Raw genomic sequence first — 19294 nt, 5'->3', positions numbered from 1 at the left:
AGGAAAGATGGCTTTAGAAAGCATCTTCTTCCTTGACATATTATTTTGGGGAAACAGTTTTGAAAGAAACACTCTTCTATCATAATCCCAGTGAAGACTTGGGATCTCAGTCATGGTGCATTTTTTTCCTTTTCTGCTTCCTGTTTTGTACACGTTAATTCCTGTGGGCTTTTTCCCCCCCCCCCTTTTCAAGTGATGAGATTTCCGCTGGCCAGTAGCAGGCCACATTTACTGGAGTTATTGAACTCTGAAATAGGAAACCTGTGGTGACCAGTTTTACCCTGCTTAGAAACCATCTCCTCAGTCAATGAGAATTACAGCCCCATGACCGAGAATGTTAGAGCACTTGTTTCACAGAGACCTCTGAAGGTTTTGTTTCAGGTATTGCAACAAAATCAACATTTGTTTGTGAGCAGCAAAGCCTGTGTGGCCTCTAGTACCTTTATCCAGTTGCTTCTCCTATTTCCCTTGCAATCTCTCCCATTGGCTGGGGCCTGTGGAGACATTTCAGTGGCTGGCTGGTGGAACATTTGCGAATCAAAGCAGCCTAAATATTTGCAAAAATGTTTGCTTGAGCAAAAAGAATCCACTTAGCATTAGGAAGTCACTGCTTAAACATTGTAAAAGCATTTGTAATTTCCTGAAGTCGATTATTCATGAGCCACACTGCCAAGTTTTAATTTCCGGGATCAAACAGGAATCCATATTTTTAAAACTGTTAGAAGGTAGTGAAGATATTTGCTATTTGATGAATATCTAAAACCTACACCTATATATAATGTAACAATGAAGAAAAGCACTTAAGAAACATAGATGCATTAAAAAAATACTGTTACTAATGACCTGTAAAAACAAAACATAAAAAGAAAAGGCTCTATAAAATGATAGGGATAGATCTAATGTCCTCTTTTTTCTCTGTTTTGTATCTTTCCTCCAGAGAAGACAACCACATTGCTTGTCTTTCTGTTGGGAGTCCATAAGCTTTGTTTTAATGGTAATGATCTGATCTGAATATCAGATCTTCTCTTTAGAGTTTAATACAGACATTTTTTTGAGTGCAAACTATTAATGTTTTCACTGCTGTCCACTTATGTCTTATAAACACTCTATAGAAATTTCAGTACAGGCCAGTCTTTTTCAATTTGTTAAAAATGCAGGAGTTGCACATTGACAAATCAGTATACTGGAACCCCTCAGATCAGGTGTTATTTTGCCATCTGGACATTTTAATTAGTAATAAAAATGAGGGTCTATATACACAGGAATAGAACCTATAGCACACAATGGCCCAGGGCACTCTGTTGGTTCTGAGGTGCGTGTGGCTACATTGTATAAACGTCTTTGTGTGTGTGGTGTGTGTGTGTGTGTGTGTGTGTGTGTGTGTGTGTGTGTGATATGTGTTCATTCCTCCTAGCAAACCCAAACATAAGAGGCTGGCTCTATTTTTCCACTGTGCACTAATATGCTACCAAAACATCTCATAATTTTTCTTAAAAGTAAAACCGTGAAGCGTATGTGTACTTGTGTTCTTAAGTAGAACTTACTTGTGACTTCAAAAATGGCCAAGTGATATATGGTAGAATGGCCTAGAAAATAGAGTGCCGGCTTAGAAGTAGGCTTGGAGAGAAACTGTGGCTCCTCTGTTTCCTTGTTGTGTGTGCTGAGGCAAGTACATTATTCAACCCTAAGTCTTCTGTGTTACTCACACGTTGAATGAAGGTATTAATGAAAGTAATAGTTATGATTGCTGCCTACCAAAATTATAGTTAACACCAAGAGAAATGTGTCTGTGAAAGCACTTAGTATCATAGAAAGAGTTATAACCATTTTTTTTACAAAATGCAAATTATAATTTACAATCCATGTGCCATCTTCTATAATTCAGGACTTTTATCTTACATTAACATGAAAGATCCAAATATATGATTACCTTAAATTAGTAATACATAAGACCACCAGGAAGATGCCTTCAACATTTTCACCATGAGGCAAAATAACCCATTATTATGAAGTATATATGTTCTTTAAAATAATGTTGTTCTTTTATAGAGGGGGGTACTAGAGTTTGAATGCCATATCTCATACTTACAAGGCGGACAAGTGCATATCATCACACTCAGCTATGGGTTGAGATGGGGCCGTGTGAACTTATTTGACAGGTTAGCTCAGTCATCCACCCGATCTCTGCTTTCCAAGTAGCTGGGATTGCAGGCATGAGCCCCGGTGCCCTGCAAATTAATGTTATTCTTAATTAAGGCAGAAGCTGGTGCATTTCAGGAAAATAGTGACCCTCTAGAGAAATGGAGAGTGGAAATAGTTTAGGGAAATGAGTCCTAGAGCCTTCAGTTTTGGAAAGATCTATGCATGATTTTCTTAGTCATTGTGAATTTCATGTTTGCAAACCAGTGTGACTATCTAAATGGTAATCGTTGTTGTTTAGGGCCTACCCATTATTGTGTGTTTTCACTCACATAGCACATACACTATATAATTCTCTAAAGAGTATATCATTTCCAAAATGTGACTTGGGAGGAATTACAGTGGACCAAAGCTGTTCAGTCCCTTGGTAAAGAATGCTTTTTAAACTTTCATTACAGTTTTAATTGTTCCTCAAGAATTGTTTGGGAGAAATAAGAACAGTTGTTTTCTTCATATGGAAGAATGGTAAAATAGTATATGATTGCATGATAACTATTTTGTTAATCTTATTTCATCGTCAGCCAAAATATAATGCATACCTTGACCACAGTATTAGTGTCCATTATATTACATTGGTCCCTAACAACAACTGTTGATTCATGTACAACTCAGCTTTCATAGCTAGACTGTCTTAGCTTGCATTATTTGTTTCTGGGACCTGATAATTGTCATTTATGGCATGGTAGAAAGTAGTAAGTTTAGTGGAGACAGTCTTGAGTTCATTTATTCATTTTGTCCTTACTAAGTCCACAGAAGACATGGGAGTACACCTTTATGATTTTTTAGATCAGCGTTTAAGATCTTTTTAAGAGTTTAGAATGGAAATTGATTTCATTTAGTGCCCTAGCATGTATGTTGTTTTCATGTTCCAGACTGATGCCCAGTTTCATTTAGACACTTTAGTGAGCAGGTAGAATATTATTTATTCTCAGATTTCAAAAGAAAGGTTACAGGTTATCTTCCTTGTAGTACCATTTGGTAAGAAAGGCCAAGACTACTTCCACCTTTCCATTTCAGTCAGGAAATGATAAAGATAATTGTGGGATATCTTTAGCAAGGAAAAAAAAAAGATTCTCATCAAAGGGACTGAATTGAAAATTTGGGGCACAGCATTTGAAATTTGATAAAAAAAAAAAAAGTAATTCAAAGTAAAGTCTGTAGCCAAACTCCTTAATTGTGATGCATTTGCTGAGTTCTCCTCTTCCATCGCCGGGCCTGCTCCGATACCATATGGCCTAGCATGGAACATTTAACTTGTCAGATATAATGGATTGGCCTGGAAGCAGATTTTTGCTTTGAGCACTCGGCTCCTTTCTTGCATTTCACTCTCTGCTCCAGGCTGCAGGATGAAGGATTGTCGTGGAAATGCAAAGAAGAGACACACAGTTGATTCCCCTTAAGAGAGTGACCTCTATGCCACAGAATTTTACCCACGTAAAGAGGCATTATCCTCGTCACTGGCCTTAGCAGGCTGCATGTCAGAATCATTTAAATTTGCCCAGACTTAACAGATTGTGCAAACAGTTCAGAATTGAGTGCTTAGGAATAATAAAACATCATCGTTTTAACTTATGCAGAGATGGTTGGAGCCACGGCCAAAGGATACGTATTGTGTGTTGTGACCTACATGTAACGTAAGGTTTGCAGTGGTACCTGCAAATTAAGTTGGTCTTGCAAAGTATGCAGGGAATGCTTTAAAAACAAAACTTACCTGATGGAGATGTTTCATGGCTCCATTGCTTTTGTTTGGTGAGTAGAGGTGAGGTCATTATGGTGGATAGACAAGTGGTAGTTAATTAACCAAGCCTTCCAGCTTAAAATTTAAGTGCAATTTCTCCTTTTATTTCTAACCTGTTTGAAACTTAAAATTAAACTTCCTGTGGATATTTAAATTTTGATCTGTGATGGTGAATGAGGTAGTATTTGATGTTTGTTTTAATTTGGCACTTTTTTGAGATGATCTCCCCGTGTCCCCCCTGCCCCGCTTTCTATTTGTATTATTGTTTCTGAAATCCCAAGCTTGGAAAAAAGTGCCAGGAGGAATTTATGACTTTTGCATTTGTGTGAAAACTTATTCAAGTTAGCTGTGTCCTGCGTGCATGTGTGTATAGCTAGATGTCCTTTTGTCACATAACCAACCTACTGTAAACCCAAGCAAATGTGACAGAGCAGACAGCTTACCACTAACCATCAATCCCAGACCAAGGGGAAAACAACTTGTACATCTCAAGATAGCCATAAAATAGTACATATTCAGAGGTGGTAGTGTCCCCAAAGTGAAATAGTAGAATTGTATGTGGCATGTGGAGTTACATACACAAAGAGATACTACTTCAACAAATAATGTGCACTTTCCAAAATGTGCATGAAGCTTTAGGCATTTAAGATTTATTTTACCTCTAAAAATTTATGTATTATGGGGAACTTCGGTTGTCAGCCCTATCGGTGTATCAGAACTACAGTGGCCTTACACACAAATGAAACAAAATTAAAAAGAAAATTGTGGCCTTATACACAAACAAAACAAAATTAAAAAGAAAATTGCTTTGCATGAAGCAGCCTAGGACTCTCTGCTAAAGTTGTTGTTTCATGTTGATGGACTTGTGCATGTTTCTTAGAAAACCTAAATTGAGTATCAGTTTTATTATGGCTACTATTGACAAAATGTCTCACCCCACCCCTCTTTCCAATTTGGTCAGATAGAAGGTGGTATTTGTTTGCCCTAGGCAGCTCTGTTGGGGCATGTGCGCCCTCTGCTGGAACTGACTGGTACGCCGGTTCTTACTGTCTTTCACTGTTCAAGATTGGGGTGTTTTTGTTTTCTTACCAGTTTACACAGTCAAGCAGATAGAGTGATTATAAAGTTGCCACTCAATAGTTTTGAGTATGGCAGCTTATTTGAAAATAAATGTCAGCTTTCATTTTGGGTGTGTAATTTTGCTAAATGATAGTCCTGAGTGTTCAGATAACCTGTAAAGTACATACTGCTATTGTGGTTTTTATATGGTTGATTTTATACTACTCTTAATCATATTTTTCTAGTTTCCACAGTTCCTCTTGGCCTAATTATACTTGAGAAGAAGTATTAGGTTGAGAGTGGAACTTTTAAGGGGACAAAACCATGGAAAAACTGAAATATGACGGTGTGTATGTCCTGCAGGTGGAAGGCAACCCTAGCAGAAAACTGGCCAGTGCTGACCATTTTTATTATCTTCTCTGAGAAGTAAAAAGTACATCTTTATATCGCCATGCTTTGGAAATGCATTTTTAAGTTGCTTGTAGATTAAATTAAGCTGTGGCTCTCTGCAAATATTGAGAAGGAAAGTTTGAGTGGAACCTTTTTGGTTTTGATTTGCTTTTCCTATTTACAGAGTAGGAGATAGTAAAAGAACAGATCACTCATGGTCTCTTCTTGCCTAGGTCATAGGAGCAAACTATTAAAGGGCAGTTAGGAGGGAGAGAGCCAGCTTTCCTGTTAGGGCTTGGTAGAGAGCATCTAGAGAGCAAGACTGTGTAGAAGGAATATACTCTACAAACCAGAAACACTCCTTGTTGTCATACTTCCATTAATTTCACCACAATAACAGGTGACTGTCATCTTAGCTATTCAGGAGGCTGAGATGGGCAGGGGGGTGGTTCATAGCTGGACTGAGCGGCAAAGTATGTGAGATTCCTTTCCAAAATAAAGAGGAAAAAAAGTAAGGCTTCAAGAGTGGGCTTAGCTCAAGTAAAAGAGTACTAGCTGGACAAGCAAGCCTAGCAAACAAGGCCCCAAGTTTCAAATCCAGCATGACACTGCCCCCCGCTTCGCAATCTTACATATATATGTGTGAGCACGCACATATAACACTTTTCCTGCACCATATATTCCGACATAGCACATTTGAAGTTATCATTGCCTATGCTCCTTATTTTTCCGTAGCCTTGAGTAGGATTAAATTGTGTGTCTTCTTTAAGAGATAGTACACCAGTTGTAATGCCAATTAGAACCAGTGAGACTCTTTCCCATGTGCATGATGCTTGCATTTGTGCCTTGTACAGAGAACTAACATGGAATCTGTGCATTACTAATAATACTAGACCTTTTCTTCTGTTTTCAGTTTTACTTTACCTTATTCAGAGCTCCAGCATTTTATTTTTTTCCTATTACTAGGACTCCAATTGAACATATTGTTCAATGAACAGCAAACGATTTCTCATTAAAGGCAATAACATGTTTTTTGTCTTTTCTTTTTTGGTATTGGGGATCGAACCCAGGATGTTGTACTTGTTTGGCAAGCACTTTGCCATTGAGCTACATCCCAGCCCTAAACGCAATAATTTATAGTGAAATATGATTCCTTAGTTTCTTTAAACTTGCCAATAAGTTCTGAAAATATTCTTCCTTCCTCCTAAGTTTCTTACTCATTTGATGCTACTTTTCTACTGCATTTGTCCAGAACTGTCATAGATGCCCTTCTAACATGAAAGAAGATTAAACTTTCAGACTCACTGTGGACTTGCCATGCCTCTGGAGAGTATAGGCAGAGGAGTGTCTGGATGGATGGATGAACAGATGGATGGATATTGGCCCTTTAAGTTCACAGCCAAGGAAGGTTCCTGGACTTTACCTTGTTTCCTAAAAGTGCCTCTACTTCTTAGGTACAATGGAACATGGTTGTCCTCAAGGGTCTCATAGCAGGGAATAAATGGTCACAACACTTCAGGGCTGAGGACATTATTGTTTATTGGAGGAATTCAAAACAAGGTGTTTGCCTTAATAGGGACAGGCCAAAGTGAAGGCCTTACATACTGTGTGTGAGAGGCTTCTCTAACCCATGGAAGGTAGGTGTCAGGAACAGGCCTTGGACGTCCAAACTTGTCTTTATTAAAATCCATTTGCATAGCGTGAATCACATAGAGATTTCCTTTCGTCATCTAGCAGGTGGCTAGATCTAGATCTCCTAGAACCATACGGAACCATGTGGGCCTATCACATTAAGTGAGGCTTGTTAGAAGAACCAGTGGGGTTTTTGTTAAGAATACAAAATCAGAAGGGACTGCTGGACCCTGTTCCATTGAGTTTAAGTACCATGGAACAGAAACCCCAGGAATCTGTTTCCAAGCAAAGTCTTCTGATGAATCTCCTAACTGTGAGATATTTTTCTAAGCTACAGATTGACTCGGTTTTCCTCTTTTACACACATTTGAGTCTTCCCTTCTGTTAAAGAGTCTAGCAAAAATATTTATTTCTGCTTGCTCTTGATACCTGGATTGCAACATGAGTGTATATGGAAAGTTCCTTTTTTTTTAAATTAAAAAAATCCTTTCAATGATATATTTCTTTCAAGACCCTACAAGTCCTCAATTCCTCAGTGTTTTGCTGTCACCCCAGACTGGGACATAACAGGAACCTAAGGCAGGGGAGGCAGCTCAGGGACGCCATCACTCACAAAACACCAGTGGCAGGTTCCTCATTAGAAGTGAGTCGCTCAGGCCTAGGGTTGCCCCTTAGTCCTTTGGGTCTCTAGGGGACTCTTGTATAAATTGCTGATTCAGAAAAATCATTACTTTGGTGCTTCAAGTGGTGCTTTAGTGGCCTTAAGGAGTTATGTGACACACCTCCCCAAACAGCTAAGTTATCCCCCTGATTATGTTGATTAATTGCATACTCTGTGGAATTAGTGTTATTTTCAATGGAAGATTTTTTTTTCCTGCATTTGGAAAATAAAGCATAAAAGTCACGAGCTTTAATTTGATAATGTGCACGCTTCTTAAGCAAGGCACTGAAGGGGAGGGTTCTTTGGGCTGTTGTTGCCGTGGGCTAAGGGATTCCTAAGGCAGATTTTTATTCTGCACTGAGAAGGTAGCAGTCATTTTCAGTGTTAATCATTTAGGCATTTCATCTGCCCAAGGACAGGAGAACTCTTCTGACTTAATGAATTGAGGAAAAATTACTCACAGGGAGGACAGTGGGGATGCGAAGACAAGTGGTACCAAGGTTGGGATCATATGTGGAGAGTGATCGTATGATCATACAGGTTTGCGATCATACATGTAGCGTGATCATATCACACATGTACAGTAGGCTGATGGTGGTGGTTGTAGAGGATGGCTTTGGGACTGTAGTTGGAAGTTTCTATTGTACCTTCTTCCTCTTTCATCTCACATAGAATAGCCGACACCCCTTTCTTCAGTCTCCTGGCCTTATCTAAGAGGGACCCAAAGCCCTGTCAATGAGTTTCCTGGAAGGCAGGTCTTCAGCAATTGAAGTCAAATGACTTTTCACACTGTGGAGTGCTGTGCACATCTTCAGTGCTTTAGGCGAACTGAAGTAGATTCTGAGCTAGGGGTGGTCTCCAAAGGGAAGAAGTTGAGGTGGTGGTGGAAATGCCCAGCACGTGTGCAGTTGTAATACAAACGATGCTAAGGTGCCTAGATATGGTTAGGTGAGTCTGGCATAAGATGCTACGGCAACCCCTCATTTCCAAGGAGGCGGCCCTCACCCATGGCTGTCCAGTGCCTGTTTTGTGTCTGAGGAGAGGGTTCACGCTAGACTCTGCTGAGAAAATGGTGCCCCTCCAGGGGCCCTGTTACCCCCTGCTACATGCCAGCTACTTGCCTCTTCACCTTTTCCTCCTTCTTTCCCCCTGTTCCTCAGTTTAGAAGAGGATTTCCTAGGGAGAGGATTGTTCGAAAACTAGTTTAATTGCCTGTGAGTGAATACTGACTTGTTCAGGTGTAGAAAGACGATGAAGGAGAAAGCCAGTTCTCTTCTCTGAAATTTTGGATATAAGAAGAATTGCTTCAACTTCTGCTAAAACCCAGATTCTCATCGCCCTACTGGGATCCTGGGTCAGGAAAACTGACCAGCTAGGGAGAAGACAAAGATGTGCCTGGCTGCTTGCTGAGTTCTAAGAGAAATGCCAATGTCACCACATAGGCAAAATGTCTTTAGGCCATCTCATATAAGATAAAAATTTTGAATTCTCATAGTTAGCTCATCTGTAAATTCGGTGTATTCTAAGTGTGATTTTGGGGGGGGGTAATAGTTGTGACTATCATTCCTCAGGATAAGTAGTCATAGACAAAAAGACAGAAGGAAGTATTGTGTATTGAAATAAGTTTGGGAACCAGTACTACATATAGAAATTGCTCACTATAGGACTTCTCAGAGCCTTTAACCTGCTAAGATTTGAGTTAATTTTTGGGCGGGGAGGGGGGAAGGTTATTGATAACTAGCCATATTTTTGAGATCCTTTACTTAGTCTCCCATTGGATTTCTGAAATCCGCTGTGGGATTCCATCCCCATAGAATACCCATGTAAGCCACTCTGGTTTGTCTATGTGAGAACTACATTTTTACTTGCATTTTTTGTGTGCATTTTAATGCCCAGTTGTAGCCTTCACATAGGGACTGTGCAGAATCGCTGTTTTCTGCCATGTTTTTGTTAATTACTTGCTCTGAGTTAACGTGGTGATGGCGGCAGTTAATTGTGAGACGTCACAGACTCTGTGTACATCATTTGTACAGCTATAGAGTACCCAGAGACCTTTTAGGAATAAAACACCATGTAAATGTAAATTATCACCGCCTATAAGACACTTTCATTAATTTCATATCAAATTCATGAGTGTTTTGAGCTCTGGGATTCGAGAAGTCTTCCGTATTAGCCCTTAGTTTACTTATACAGTTTTCCTCCTAGGGTTTTAAAGACCAGTAGTCAAACACAGCGAACACAGTCTTGAGAAGCATGCACCTATTAGGGTTTGAGCTCTGGCCTGTCACTTAGACCTACTTTCCTAGACCTCAGTTTCCTCATCTGCCAAATGGTGCCCGTGGTGCCTGCCTCTAGGTACGTGATATGGAGTGAGAAAATCAGTGCCCAGAGCGCCTTTTGCAAATTGTCTCCTACTTGATCACGACTAGTTCTACTTATCTGGGCAGAAGATGAAGCGACAGCCTTGCAAAAGATGAAAGGACCTGAAATAATCCCCCGTGGATATTCTCCACAGCCCTACAACTTCCAGTTACTGCTTAATGAAGGAGTCCTTTCAATGCAGGTTTTTTTTTTTTTTTTGGTTTGTTTATAAAAAAGAAACTAATAAGGTCAGCAGAGATGGGTTGGGGCTGGAGCTGGGGACAGAAACGTATTCTGAAACAAACGTGTTTATGATGAGTTCCTAGTCTGATGCCAGGGAACAAAAGGCTCATTCTTCAATTCCCAGAATGAGGATTAGCAGTGAAGCAGCCTTGCTAGGTGTATTGTAATGCAGCATCAGGTAATTTTTCATCAAGGCTGTTCACAGGGTGCCTGTTCTACCATCCAGGTGTGTCTGTTCCAATGGTGGGCAAAAGTGTACTATTGATCTAGCATCGTTAACATGGCCTTTTCCCAATGGAAGCTCCAAACCCTCATCGGACCCAGTTATTATTCTCCTGGCCCACCACCAGAGGGGTGGCCTGTATTCCATTGCTCTCCAGAATTCATTCTATAGATGAGTTGCTCTTGTCTGTCTCTGCTCTTTCATGTCGCTTTGAACTATCTCTAGGTGTAGGCACAGTAATATTCCCAGGTGATTCTTTCTGGAAACATCCTGGTGAATAGAATGAGTTTATGAGATCATTTTTTCCCTCATTGTGTAATATTTTCATTCCCATCATTACCACAGGGGTAACCTGGAAGAAAAATTGGAAAAATGTCAAGAAAAATGGGAAGTCAAATGGCAAATAACAAAAAAAATATAAAAATATCAAATTTAGTTTCTCAAGACATTTGTTAAGCATACTTCTCAGCAAATAAAAATTTTTCTTTCTACTTCTTGGGGCAGAATGATGGAAGAATATCCAATAGATCAGCAAAAATGATGAGCCTTAAAATATAAGCTGCTGATATTTTCTGCTTAGGTTTTCCTTCTTTTTTTTTTTTTTAAGGGGCAGAAGACTCAAGTGAATTTTTTTTATTGCTTGTCATTTGGTGCCATTTGAAATAATCAGATTTAAATATAGACTCTAGACGAACGATGGGTTCAAATTGGACAAAACCTATGTTGACTTTCTGGGTTGTTTGCTCAGTGTAGATGCCCACTTGTTCCTGTTGGTCTCCTTTGTCTCCTGAAGGATTGATTGACAGGTGCTGTGTCTGCTCATTTCCAGCAATTTTCTTGTTTAATTAAAAAAAAATTGTGACATGGAATTACATGTTCCCTGTATACATCATTCCTGCAGGAGAAAGTTGTTTAGCCAATATGTCGACTTCACTTTCTTTCGCCCCTCTTTTGCTTTCATTCAGCCCTCTGTGTACTGTATTAGGTCACATCATCCGTCTCATGCCCGGAATTCATCACCAAGCAGCAAAATTTAACATTTGGTCCTTGGAGGTATACAAATGAATCAAATGCCTGACACGATTTGTTTCTGGTGTGTATGTCAGGCTCTTCTTCCCCTCCCCCCTGGTTCATGGGCCATACAACAAATGTTACTAACGGGTACTTTGAGTTTTTAAAATATGGACCACAGTCCTCAGCGCAGTGAAAGACTTGAGCGATTAATGCTACCCTTATGCCTCTTTTGAGTAGTTTTAGCCATGGGGCTTGGCACTGCCACCATTGTCTCCGTGCCAAAAAAATATCCGCAGCGGCTGTCGCGTTCTAGTACTGGAAGGGTTGTCTCGAAGATTCCGCAGTGAGCGCGCCGGGTTTGTCCATCGCTGCCATAGTCTCTTTTCAATATTAGGAGGAATAGAAGCTTTGAACGGTTTCGAAGCACCCGTGCTGGTTGTGGGGCTGGAGGGGGAGGTGAAGGGCGAAGAATGGAGATGGGAGGAAAGAGGCTGCCCGAGCCAGCCTGATGGTGGAAGTGACAGAAATCCATGCCCACCATAGAGGAAAGGCAGGTATTCGCTTTTGTCCGTGAACATAGGGTAGTGACTGAAGGGTCCTGCCCAGACCATGGGCTCAGCACTCTTTGGGGTGTGTGTGGGGGGGAGAGAAGTAGTATTGTCCGAGACAAAAATGCTCCCATGAATCTTAAGCAGAAAATTAACACCGAGAACTATCATGTATTTTATAATGGATATTTAACCAAAATTTTTTTTTAAATTTTATTTTCTGGATATGCAAGTGTCATTTTAAAATGGCTGCTTTTTTAAAGCATTTCAAATAAATGAGAGGGCTAAACGGGGGGTGGGAGGGATCTGATGTTTGAGGAGATTCTTGGGCTTTAGCCACAATCCCTGATTATTTTGCTCCCAAACAGGGGCTAGGGCTCTTGAGGGCAGATTTATAGTTGAATTTGGGAACAAAAAGCTGTAATAAAGTTAAAGGCTTACACTATCAGAAAGAAATGTGTTCGCTCACAATCTCTGGAGCGATCTATTTGATGGTAAAAGTGGATGTTCTCGATGAAATCTTCACAAGGAGCGTAATCCTTGTGTGTGTGGCGGGGGGGGGGGGGTGGCGGTAATAGAAAGGGGGGTGGGAAGTCCACCTCCCAGACTCCTGCTGGCTGTGCTGCCTCTTCGGTACCTCACAGACTTCGACAGAGTCCTGGACCAGTGCCCACTGATGTCATGGAAACACTCAAATTACTGAGAATGATTCATGTCTATGCTGGTCTCTCATCCTCCCCCACACAAACACGAGGAGATTTTTAACCCTGACAACTTGTAATTTGCAGTGGGTTTATTTTTGTATCTGGATAAATATTTTTTAACAGGCAAAATTGAGATTAAGCAGTCTGTATCTGATATGATAGTAAAGAACGCTAGGCTCATGCATATAGCCAAGAGGACTATGAGGACTTGCCGGTGTGAATTCATATTTGTCTTCTCTTTCCCACTACCTCTCCCTTTCCACCCTCTTGCTCTTTCTAGTCCGTTCTTTCTCTCCTCTCCTAGTCCCCCCCCCCCCTTCCTATTTGCATTGACCTTTTTTTCTGGCTTTAAAAATAATAGAAGAAATCACCCTCGTTTATGTGTACGAAGTAAGACAAATCCCACTAGGAAAACTCATCTCTCCAGTTCTATGCATTGGAGATAAGTTTGGAAAATGTCTGTAGGAACCATCTCTCCTGTAATTTCTTTTGTAGTAAAAGAAAACCCATCATGACCTTTCTTCTTCAAAACTATAGTTTACCATTCACTATTTAGAAATCACTCAAACACAACACGAGGTATTCAATTTCCTATTTAAAAAAAAAGCAATTCTGTTTCATTCTTCTGTCTTTCTCACTGCCTGCTTGTCTTGTGGATGCACAGTGAATATTATGTCAGGGAAGTATGCTGGGTCACCGTGAGGAGATTTTAGAAGTTCGAGCTTAAAGGAATGGACATGCATCACTTGATGTAGCTCATGAAGGTTGAGCCTTTTCTGTTAGTAATATTTATAAAGCACAGATAAAAGATATGGGTAGCTTCATCTTGACTTCCACAGAGAAGTAAAAATGGTTCTTTGGCCATCGCAGATACAGGGAAACGTACCTGGTTTTCCATATACAATCCCATGCAGTGAGAACTGCCTCCCATCTCCCATGACGGACAATGCATCTGATCAGGTCTTGTTTCACTGGAATTGAAAGTGATACAGGCATTGATTTTATACTTTACACAGAACACTGTGTCAGAAATGAAGGTGGCATTCTCTTTAAGTTTCAGATGCAGTCAGACCAGTAAAAAAGTTAATAGTGGGGAGGAGGAGAGGAGATACTAAGGTTCAGGTGTATGGCTCTCTTTAAAACATCACCTTCTGTTTGGTACGTATACAGTGACTTTGATACAGAGTATGCTTTTGGCTGGATAGAAAAATCTCAGAAAGATACCTTTATTCTTTGTCTGCTGTCCGTGAAACATACTCTATTAGCATTGCCATTGAACTGGGAGATAGAGAGAATAATGTTACACCTAGCATCTGTGTTATTGAGAGTTGGGAAGGAAAACTTAGGGGGCTGTAAACTTTAAAAGGCTATCAGCTCAGCCCTTTAAAATATGTTTTAATTTGTACATCGGGAGAGGAAAAAATGGTATGGTTCCATGCGGGACATTTAGTGCACCTCTAGACTGTCCTCCACTCTGTGTGTCCTGACCACTTAGTTGCCTGCCTCCCTAACTCCTTTCATTTCCTACTATGTCAGTTTTCTGTAGGCCAACACTCCATATACCACCAGCTGGCCTCTACTGCTTAGATCTCTTGTAACGTGGTTTCATTATCTGCTCTGGTGATTATTAAGGCAAAACAAACTTTGGAAACAAATGAGCCACCTTCGTTTTATCCATGAATGTGGTGAAAAGGCATTGGAGGCCTTATACAGTGTATAGAGCACAGTCTGCAAATAACCTATCAGGATTAGAATACGCTGTTCGTATTCCCTGATTCCCAGGGCTTGCTGGGTCTACTGGTGGAATCTGAACTCTGGTTCAGTGTGGGTAATTTTTCAAAAAGCCTCTTTTTCCTAAATGTAAACACCATCATCATCTTGATCATGATGAAATGCTTTTTTTTTTTTTTTTCGCCCCCCTGGGAAAGAGAGTTTTTAAAGAAAGAGAGGAAAGAGACTCAGAATTTTGAATAGTTTCTTTTCTAAATCCACCATCTGGAGAGCTTGTGATTGATTAGCTTTGGCCTCCCCATTAAGTGTCAATATAATCAATGGGAATTACTAGGCTAGGGTCATTACATAGATAATTTGCCGGCTGTGTAAATAAAATTGAAATTGTTTAAATTTTGGGAGAGAGAAAGAAAGTGAAAATAAGGAGTGACAATTTGTTTGTTAAGAGAGTGGAGACCATTGGAATGACAGTTTTTGGAAGTGTGGATCAGTTTGGCTAAGAATAGGAATGAAGGATATTTTTTTTCCAGTTTATCATCGCCAGAGTGAGGAAGTGCTTTCCTCTCTCTTGCTTGCATACATTGTCAGTCGTGCCTACTTTACGTATGTAAACATCGGAAGAGAAGCAGAGATGCCTGGTACCTACAGGAGAGGTTTTTGAAAAGGAAAAGCCTGATTTATATTGTTTTGTTTCTCTTGGCAGGTAAAACAGAAAGGGGTTCCTACTCATCTTATGGGAGAGAATCAAACTTACAAGGTTGCCACCAGGTAAGTGTGACTCGTGGTTGGGGAAAAGGTGAGAGAATGCACCTTGTTGGGGGTGGGGGGTGGGGGCAGTGAATTTTGCCGATTTGATTAGCTTGGGCATTTTCAGCTGTTTTTCTGAGGTGCAGAGAGGCTGCTGATAACTGTTTCAAAACCATGCAATAATCCTAAACTGAGAACTAATAAACACCTCCTCTGTAGTTCTTTGCTGGGTCAGAACGATATCCACTAGCTGTTTGTTTTTATATATTTTTTAAATTCAGCAGCCTGTACCAGTGATACTGTTTGCAAGTCAGCAATGTCCGTTGAAGTGGATCTATCAAAAAGAGTTTATTTGCAATTAAGAACTTAAGAATTTTGTACACAAAAAAACTGCTTTGTGAAGCTATGTGTCAGATTCTGGGTTCGGGTGGCCGTGGCCCTAAATTATAGTTTTCATAGGGGTGTATGATGTTGTGTGAAAACAGGGTGGTAGTGAGGGATAAAAATGTCTGGGAAAATATGATTTGTTGTCCCTTTTTTGTTTCTGAATTGTTTTTGGCTGGAAGTCAAGGCCAGCAGGCTAACAGCAAAGCCGTCTCAGGGGAATCATGCGTGAGCTAGAAAAATAAGAGTACTTTAATTAAATAATAAAATGTTAGAGTAATACAAAGGTGTGGGTTGTGCAAGTGTGTATTTGTACCTTGGTATTCTGCATTCTTGTATGTTTTTAATTCTCTGGAGAGAGCTGTTTCTAAAAATGCTACTAATAGGCAAAAGTGGAAACTTTTTATTTCAAGACAACTCTAATTTTTATCGATGTTTTCCTATCATACTAATCTCAGTATTGATCATCTATTGAAAAATCTCTCCCTTCTGTCTCTGTCTCTCTCTTTCTTGTAAAGAACTTGTGCTTGTTACCAGAACGTGGCTGTCTTACTTTGGAAAATTGATAAAACTGGATCGTACCCTTGAATATTCAAAGCTTTCTTGTTGTGCTGTAGTACATGCATATTCTGTGTGTGTGTGTGTGTGTGTGTGTGTGTGTGTGTGTGTGTGTGTGCTGGAAAATGTATGCTCACTCTTTTTAACTCTCTGGCCTTCTCAGTGTCTTTCATGGTATGGGGAAAAATCGATTGGGGATTATTAAAATAGCCTGTTTAATACATCCCTGGGAAACATAAGCACACATGTGCTTTAGTCATGAAACCAAGCCTCTGAAGGAGGAATCCTTTATGGATCTGTCATCTATCATGAAAAGTGAAATTCTGGTGGGTTGGCTTCTTAATTTTTTTTCCCTCTGTATACATTTGCATTTTTAAAGTTGACTTCTTTGGCCCAGTTACCAATACAGTCATATTCCACATCTGAAAGATGTTGTTGCGATGAGATGACTGGTGCTTGGTGAGAACTCCTGCCGGAGCGCAGTTCATGGCAGTTTGTTTGGAAAGAATTGTGCAGGAAAGAAATTTACAGCCATTCCAGTGCAGCGGAAACATCTTTGGAATGTGAGTGCACATGTTCGGGGCAGATAGCCTGGCCGGCGAGCCTCTGAGTGTGGGTCTCTGGTGTAAAGCTCTGAATTCCTACAGAAGAGCCGGTTCCTGTGGCTCTGGTTTCTGAGGGTCAAGGCAGAGGTCACTGGAGTTTGGGGGGGGGGGGGGGAGAAGAAAGTTGACAACATCCTTCCTTTTTTGCAGATGGTCATGGCAGAGGTCTCTGTTTTCGCTGGGCCCCTTTGGCTGGTCATTGAGGGAACAGGCTTCCTCTCCCCTGGATCCTTTCTTACTAATAGGAATTGGCGTGATTCCTCACAGACACAAAGATTTCCTCTGCTGAGTAAGCGTGAGGCCCCTTAACTTGTGAAAGCATCATCCAGACCGAGTGAGTCTTGTCTGTGTGAGCAGAACACAGACCCTCCTCCCTCCGTTTGTGGGCAAGCCTTCCCTCGGGTGAAACTCAAGTTAATTTTTCCCCCCCAAACACAAGGTGAGAAGCGGAGAGGGCAAGGGGGGGTGTTGATTGCAAGGTGGCTGATTGGCATGTGGTGGTTGAATTTTCTGGGCCTTGGGAGGTTCGTTTGGAGTCGTTCCTATGCAGGAAAATTCTTTTGTAGATAGGGAGATGGCTACATCTGCTTTTCTCTCTTTAAAAAAAAAAAAGCTTACAGGATATAGTTGGGGAGTGCGGAGCCCCTTCATTCTTGTTTCTGCTTTTATGGTTGCAAGAATGGACTGTCACTATGCCTAGCATGGTCTCAGCAGAATTTCTAAACATTTAGGATGATTACTTACGGATAGTAATAGATAAATGTTTGAAATTCTCTGCTTAGGAAAGGGTAGGGCCTGAAGATGAGAGGTGGCCATAGTGTGAACTTCTGCTTTCTGTGAAATTTGAGAATGGAACAGACTAGAGTCTTTCAGAGAATCAGTGTCTCTGGAGCTGCATTGTTTCTTTGAATCCCTGTCTGCTAGAACAGCTTTACAAACCAAAAAAAAAAAAGCCAAAATCCGGGTGTCTTGGGCTTCAAGTCTAAATAGCAGATCACAGCTGAAATGATATACCACTTTGTGACAAGGTGAGTAACGTTTTGGTGGGGGGTGTGTGTGTGTAATTTATTTTCTCCTCTTTGCTACTGTATTAAGACACTGTACAGAAAAGCTTGAGATATAAGCCCTCAGGAGCTCCAAATCTGCTTTTTAAAAAATGATAATGATGTATCCTATGGGCTTTAATGGATGAGCAATGTTGTATGGGAACATACTTATCCTAGTCCCACTGGCTTTTTGTCTGGTGTAGAAAATTAGTGGTGATAAGCAACAGGTAGTAAAAACACTGTCCGAGAGTTTTTTATATGAGATAGATAGTTAGATAGCATATCAGGTTAATATACTGATACCATTGTGTTTTATGTAAGGATTTAGTATTACCGTAATAGTGATAGATATATGACATCTTAAAAATGGATAATTTATCAGGGGACCAGAGCTGACAGAGGCGCTCTCTCTCTCTTTCTCTCTGCATATATATATATATATATATATGTGTGTGTGTGTGTGTGTGTATATATAATATTTATCATTACATTGCTATGTAAGAGTTACAATGTATATGGTGAGATTTAAGAAATTATAGATAAAATGAACTAATGGACAGACAAAAGCAGTCAAATGGACTTTAAAAATTCTAGCTAAATGTGGGAAAATGAATTTAAATCAAATTGGTATACGGAAATCACACCCAGGCTTAAGACTTTGTTGCCAAATTGCAACCTCATACTACTTTTATTGGCAGAGAAAATAAAATGTATAATGGAAAGTGTGACAGACATGAAAATGAGTGGAAATAAACTTTTTTTTTTTGCAAGATAGCCTAATTTTAATGCTGTAACAACCAGTACCTAGTTCCTCATGCTAATCAGTATCATTGTTAATGACAAGAGGAAAAACATTCTTTGCTTTTGGCCCCTATTGGTGGATTGAATAGGATTTTTAACCGCCCCCCCCCCCCCCGAAATCTGCTGTGTTTAAATGTATCATAACCTACACAAAGGATCATTAGGGCAGAATTCTCACCTTGAATATAAGCTCAGCATTATCAGGAGTTGTTGGTATTTTTTCTTTTGGGGATCCAAAGTTTTAAAGTCGGATTTTTTTTGTGTGTGTGTTTTCCTGAGAAAATGGGGGGAACTGGGAGAGCCATGGACACTCAGAAAACTGAGACCAATCAAATTAGTATTGTAGAAGTTCGGCCTATGCCATTCCAAAAGCTCCCCAGGGAATTGGAATGTGTAGCTAGGTTTGGTCATCTTTCTAGAATATTCTGGCATAATATATTCTTAATGATTTTCACATTACTACTGACCTTGATAAAGCTTTTGGACTTCTTGCCTTAATTAGATTACTCAAGCCTGTAAATATATTGGACATGACCTTTATCTAAAAGGCAGTGAAAATTAGTCATATGTTGAAAAATCAGTAAGACGTCTTGAGATCTTGCTATGGAATTCCATAGCTGAATGTCCCAACCTTATCTTGTTTTCTCTAG

General features: G+C 40.1%; 1 protein-coding gene across 9 annotated transcripts in view; it reads left to right on the top strand.

Moving 5' to 3' along the window:
- The window catches only part of Tcf4 (transcription factor 4), a 341790-nt gene that overhangs the window by 156895 nt on the left and 165601 nt on the right, over positions 1 to 19294 (top strand). For 7 of the 9 annotated variants that reach the window (XM_048363022.1, XM_048363026.1, XM_048363023.1 and 4 more), the window contains exon 6: positions 15207 to 15271. In XM_048363022.1, the coding sequence (XP_048218979.1) occupies positions 15207 to 15271 (65 nt within the window). Of the gene's footprint in view, positions 1 to 15206; positions 15272 to 16941; positions 17237 to 17265; positions 17826 to 19294 lie in introns of those variants that run through there. The other 2 variants (XM_048363029.1, XM_048363028.1) reach the window with 2 other exon arrangements.

This window comes from Perognathus longimembris, chromosome 15, assembly GCF_023159225.1.
Source record: "Perognathus longimembris pacificus isolate PPM17 chromosome 15, ASM2315922v1, whole genome shotgun sequence".
NCBI lineage: Eukaryota > Metazoa > Chordata > Mammalia > Rodentia > Heteromyidae > Perognathus > Perognathus longimembris.
The sequence above is the reverse complement of the archived record's forward strand: the minus strand, read 5'-3'. Positions and strand labels throughout refer to the sequence as shown.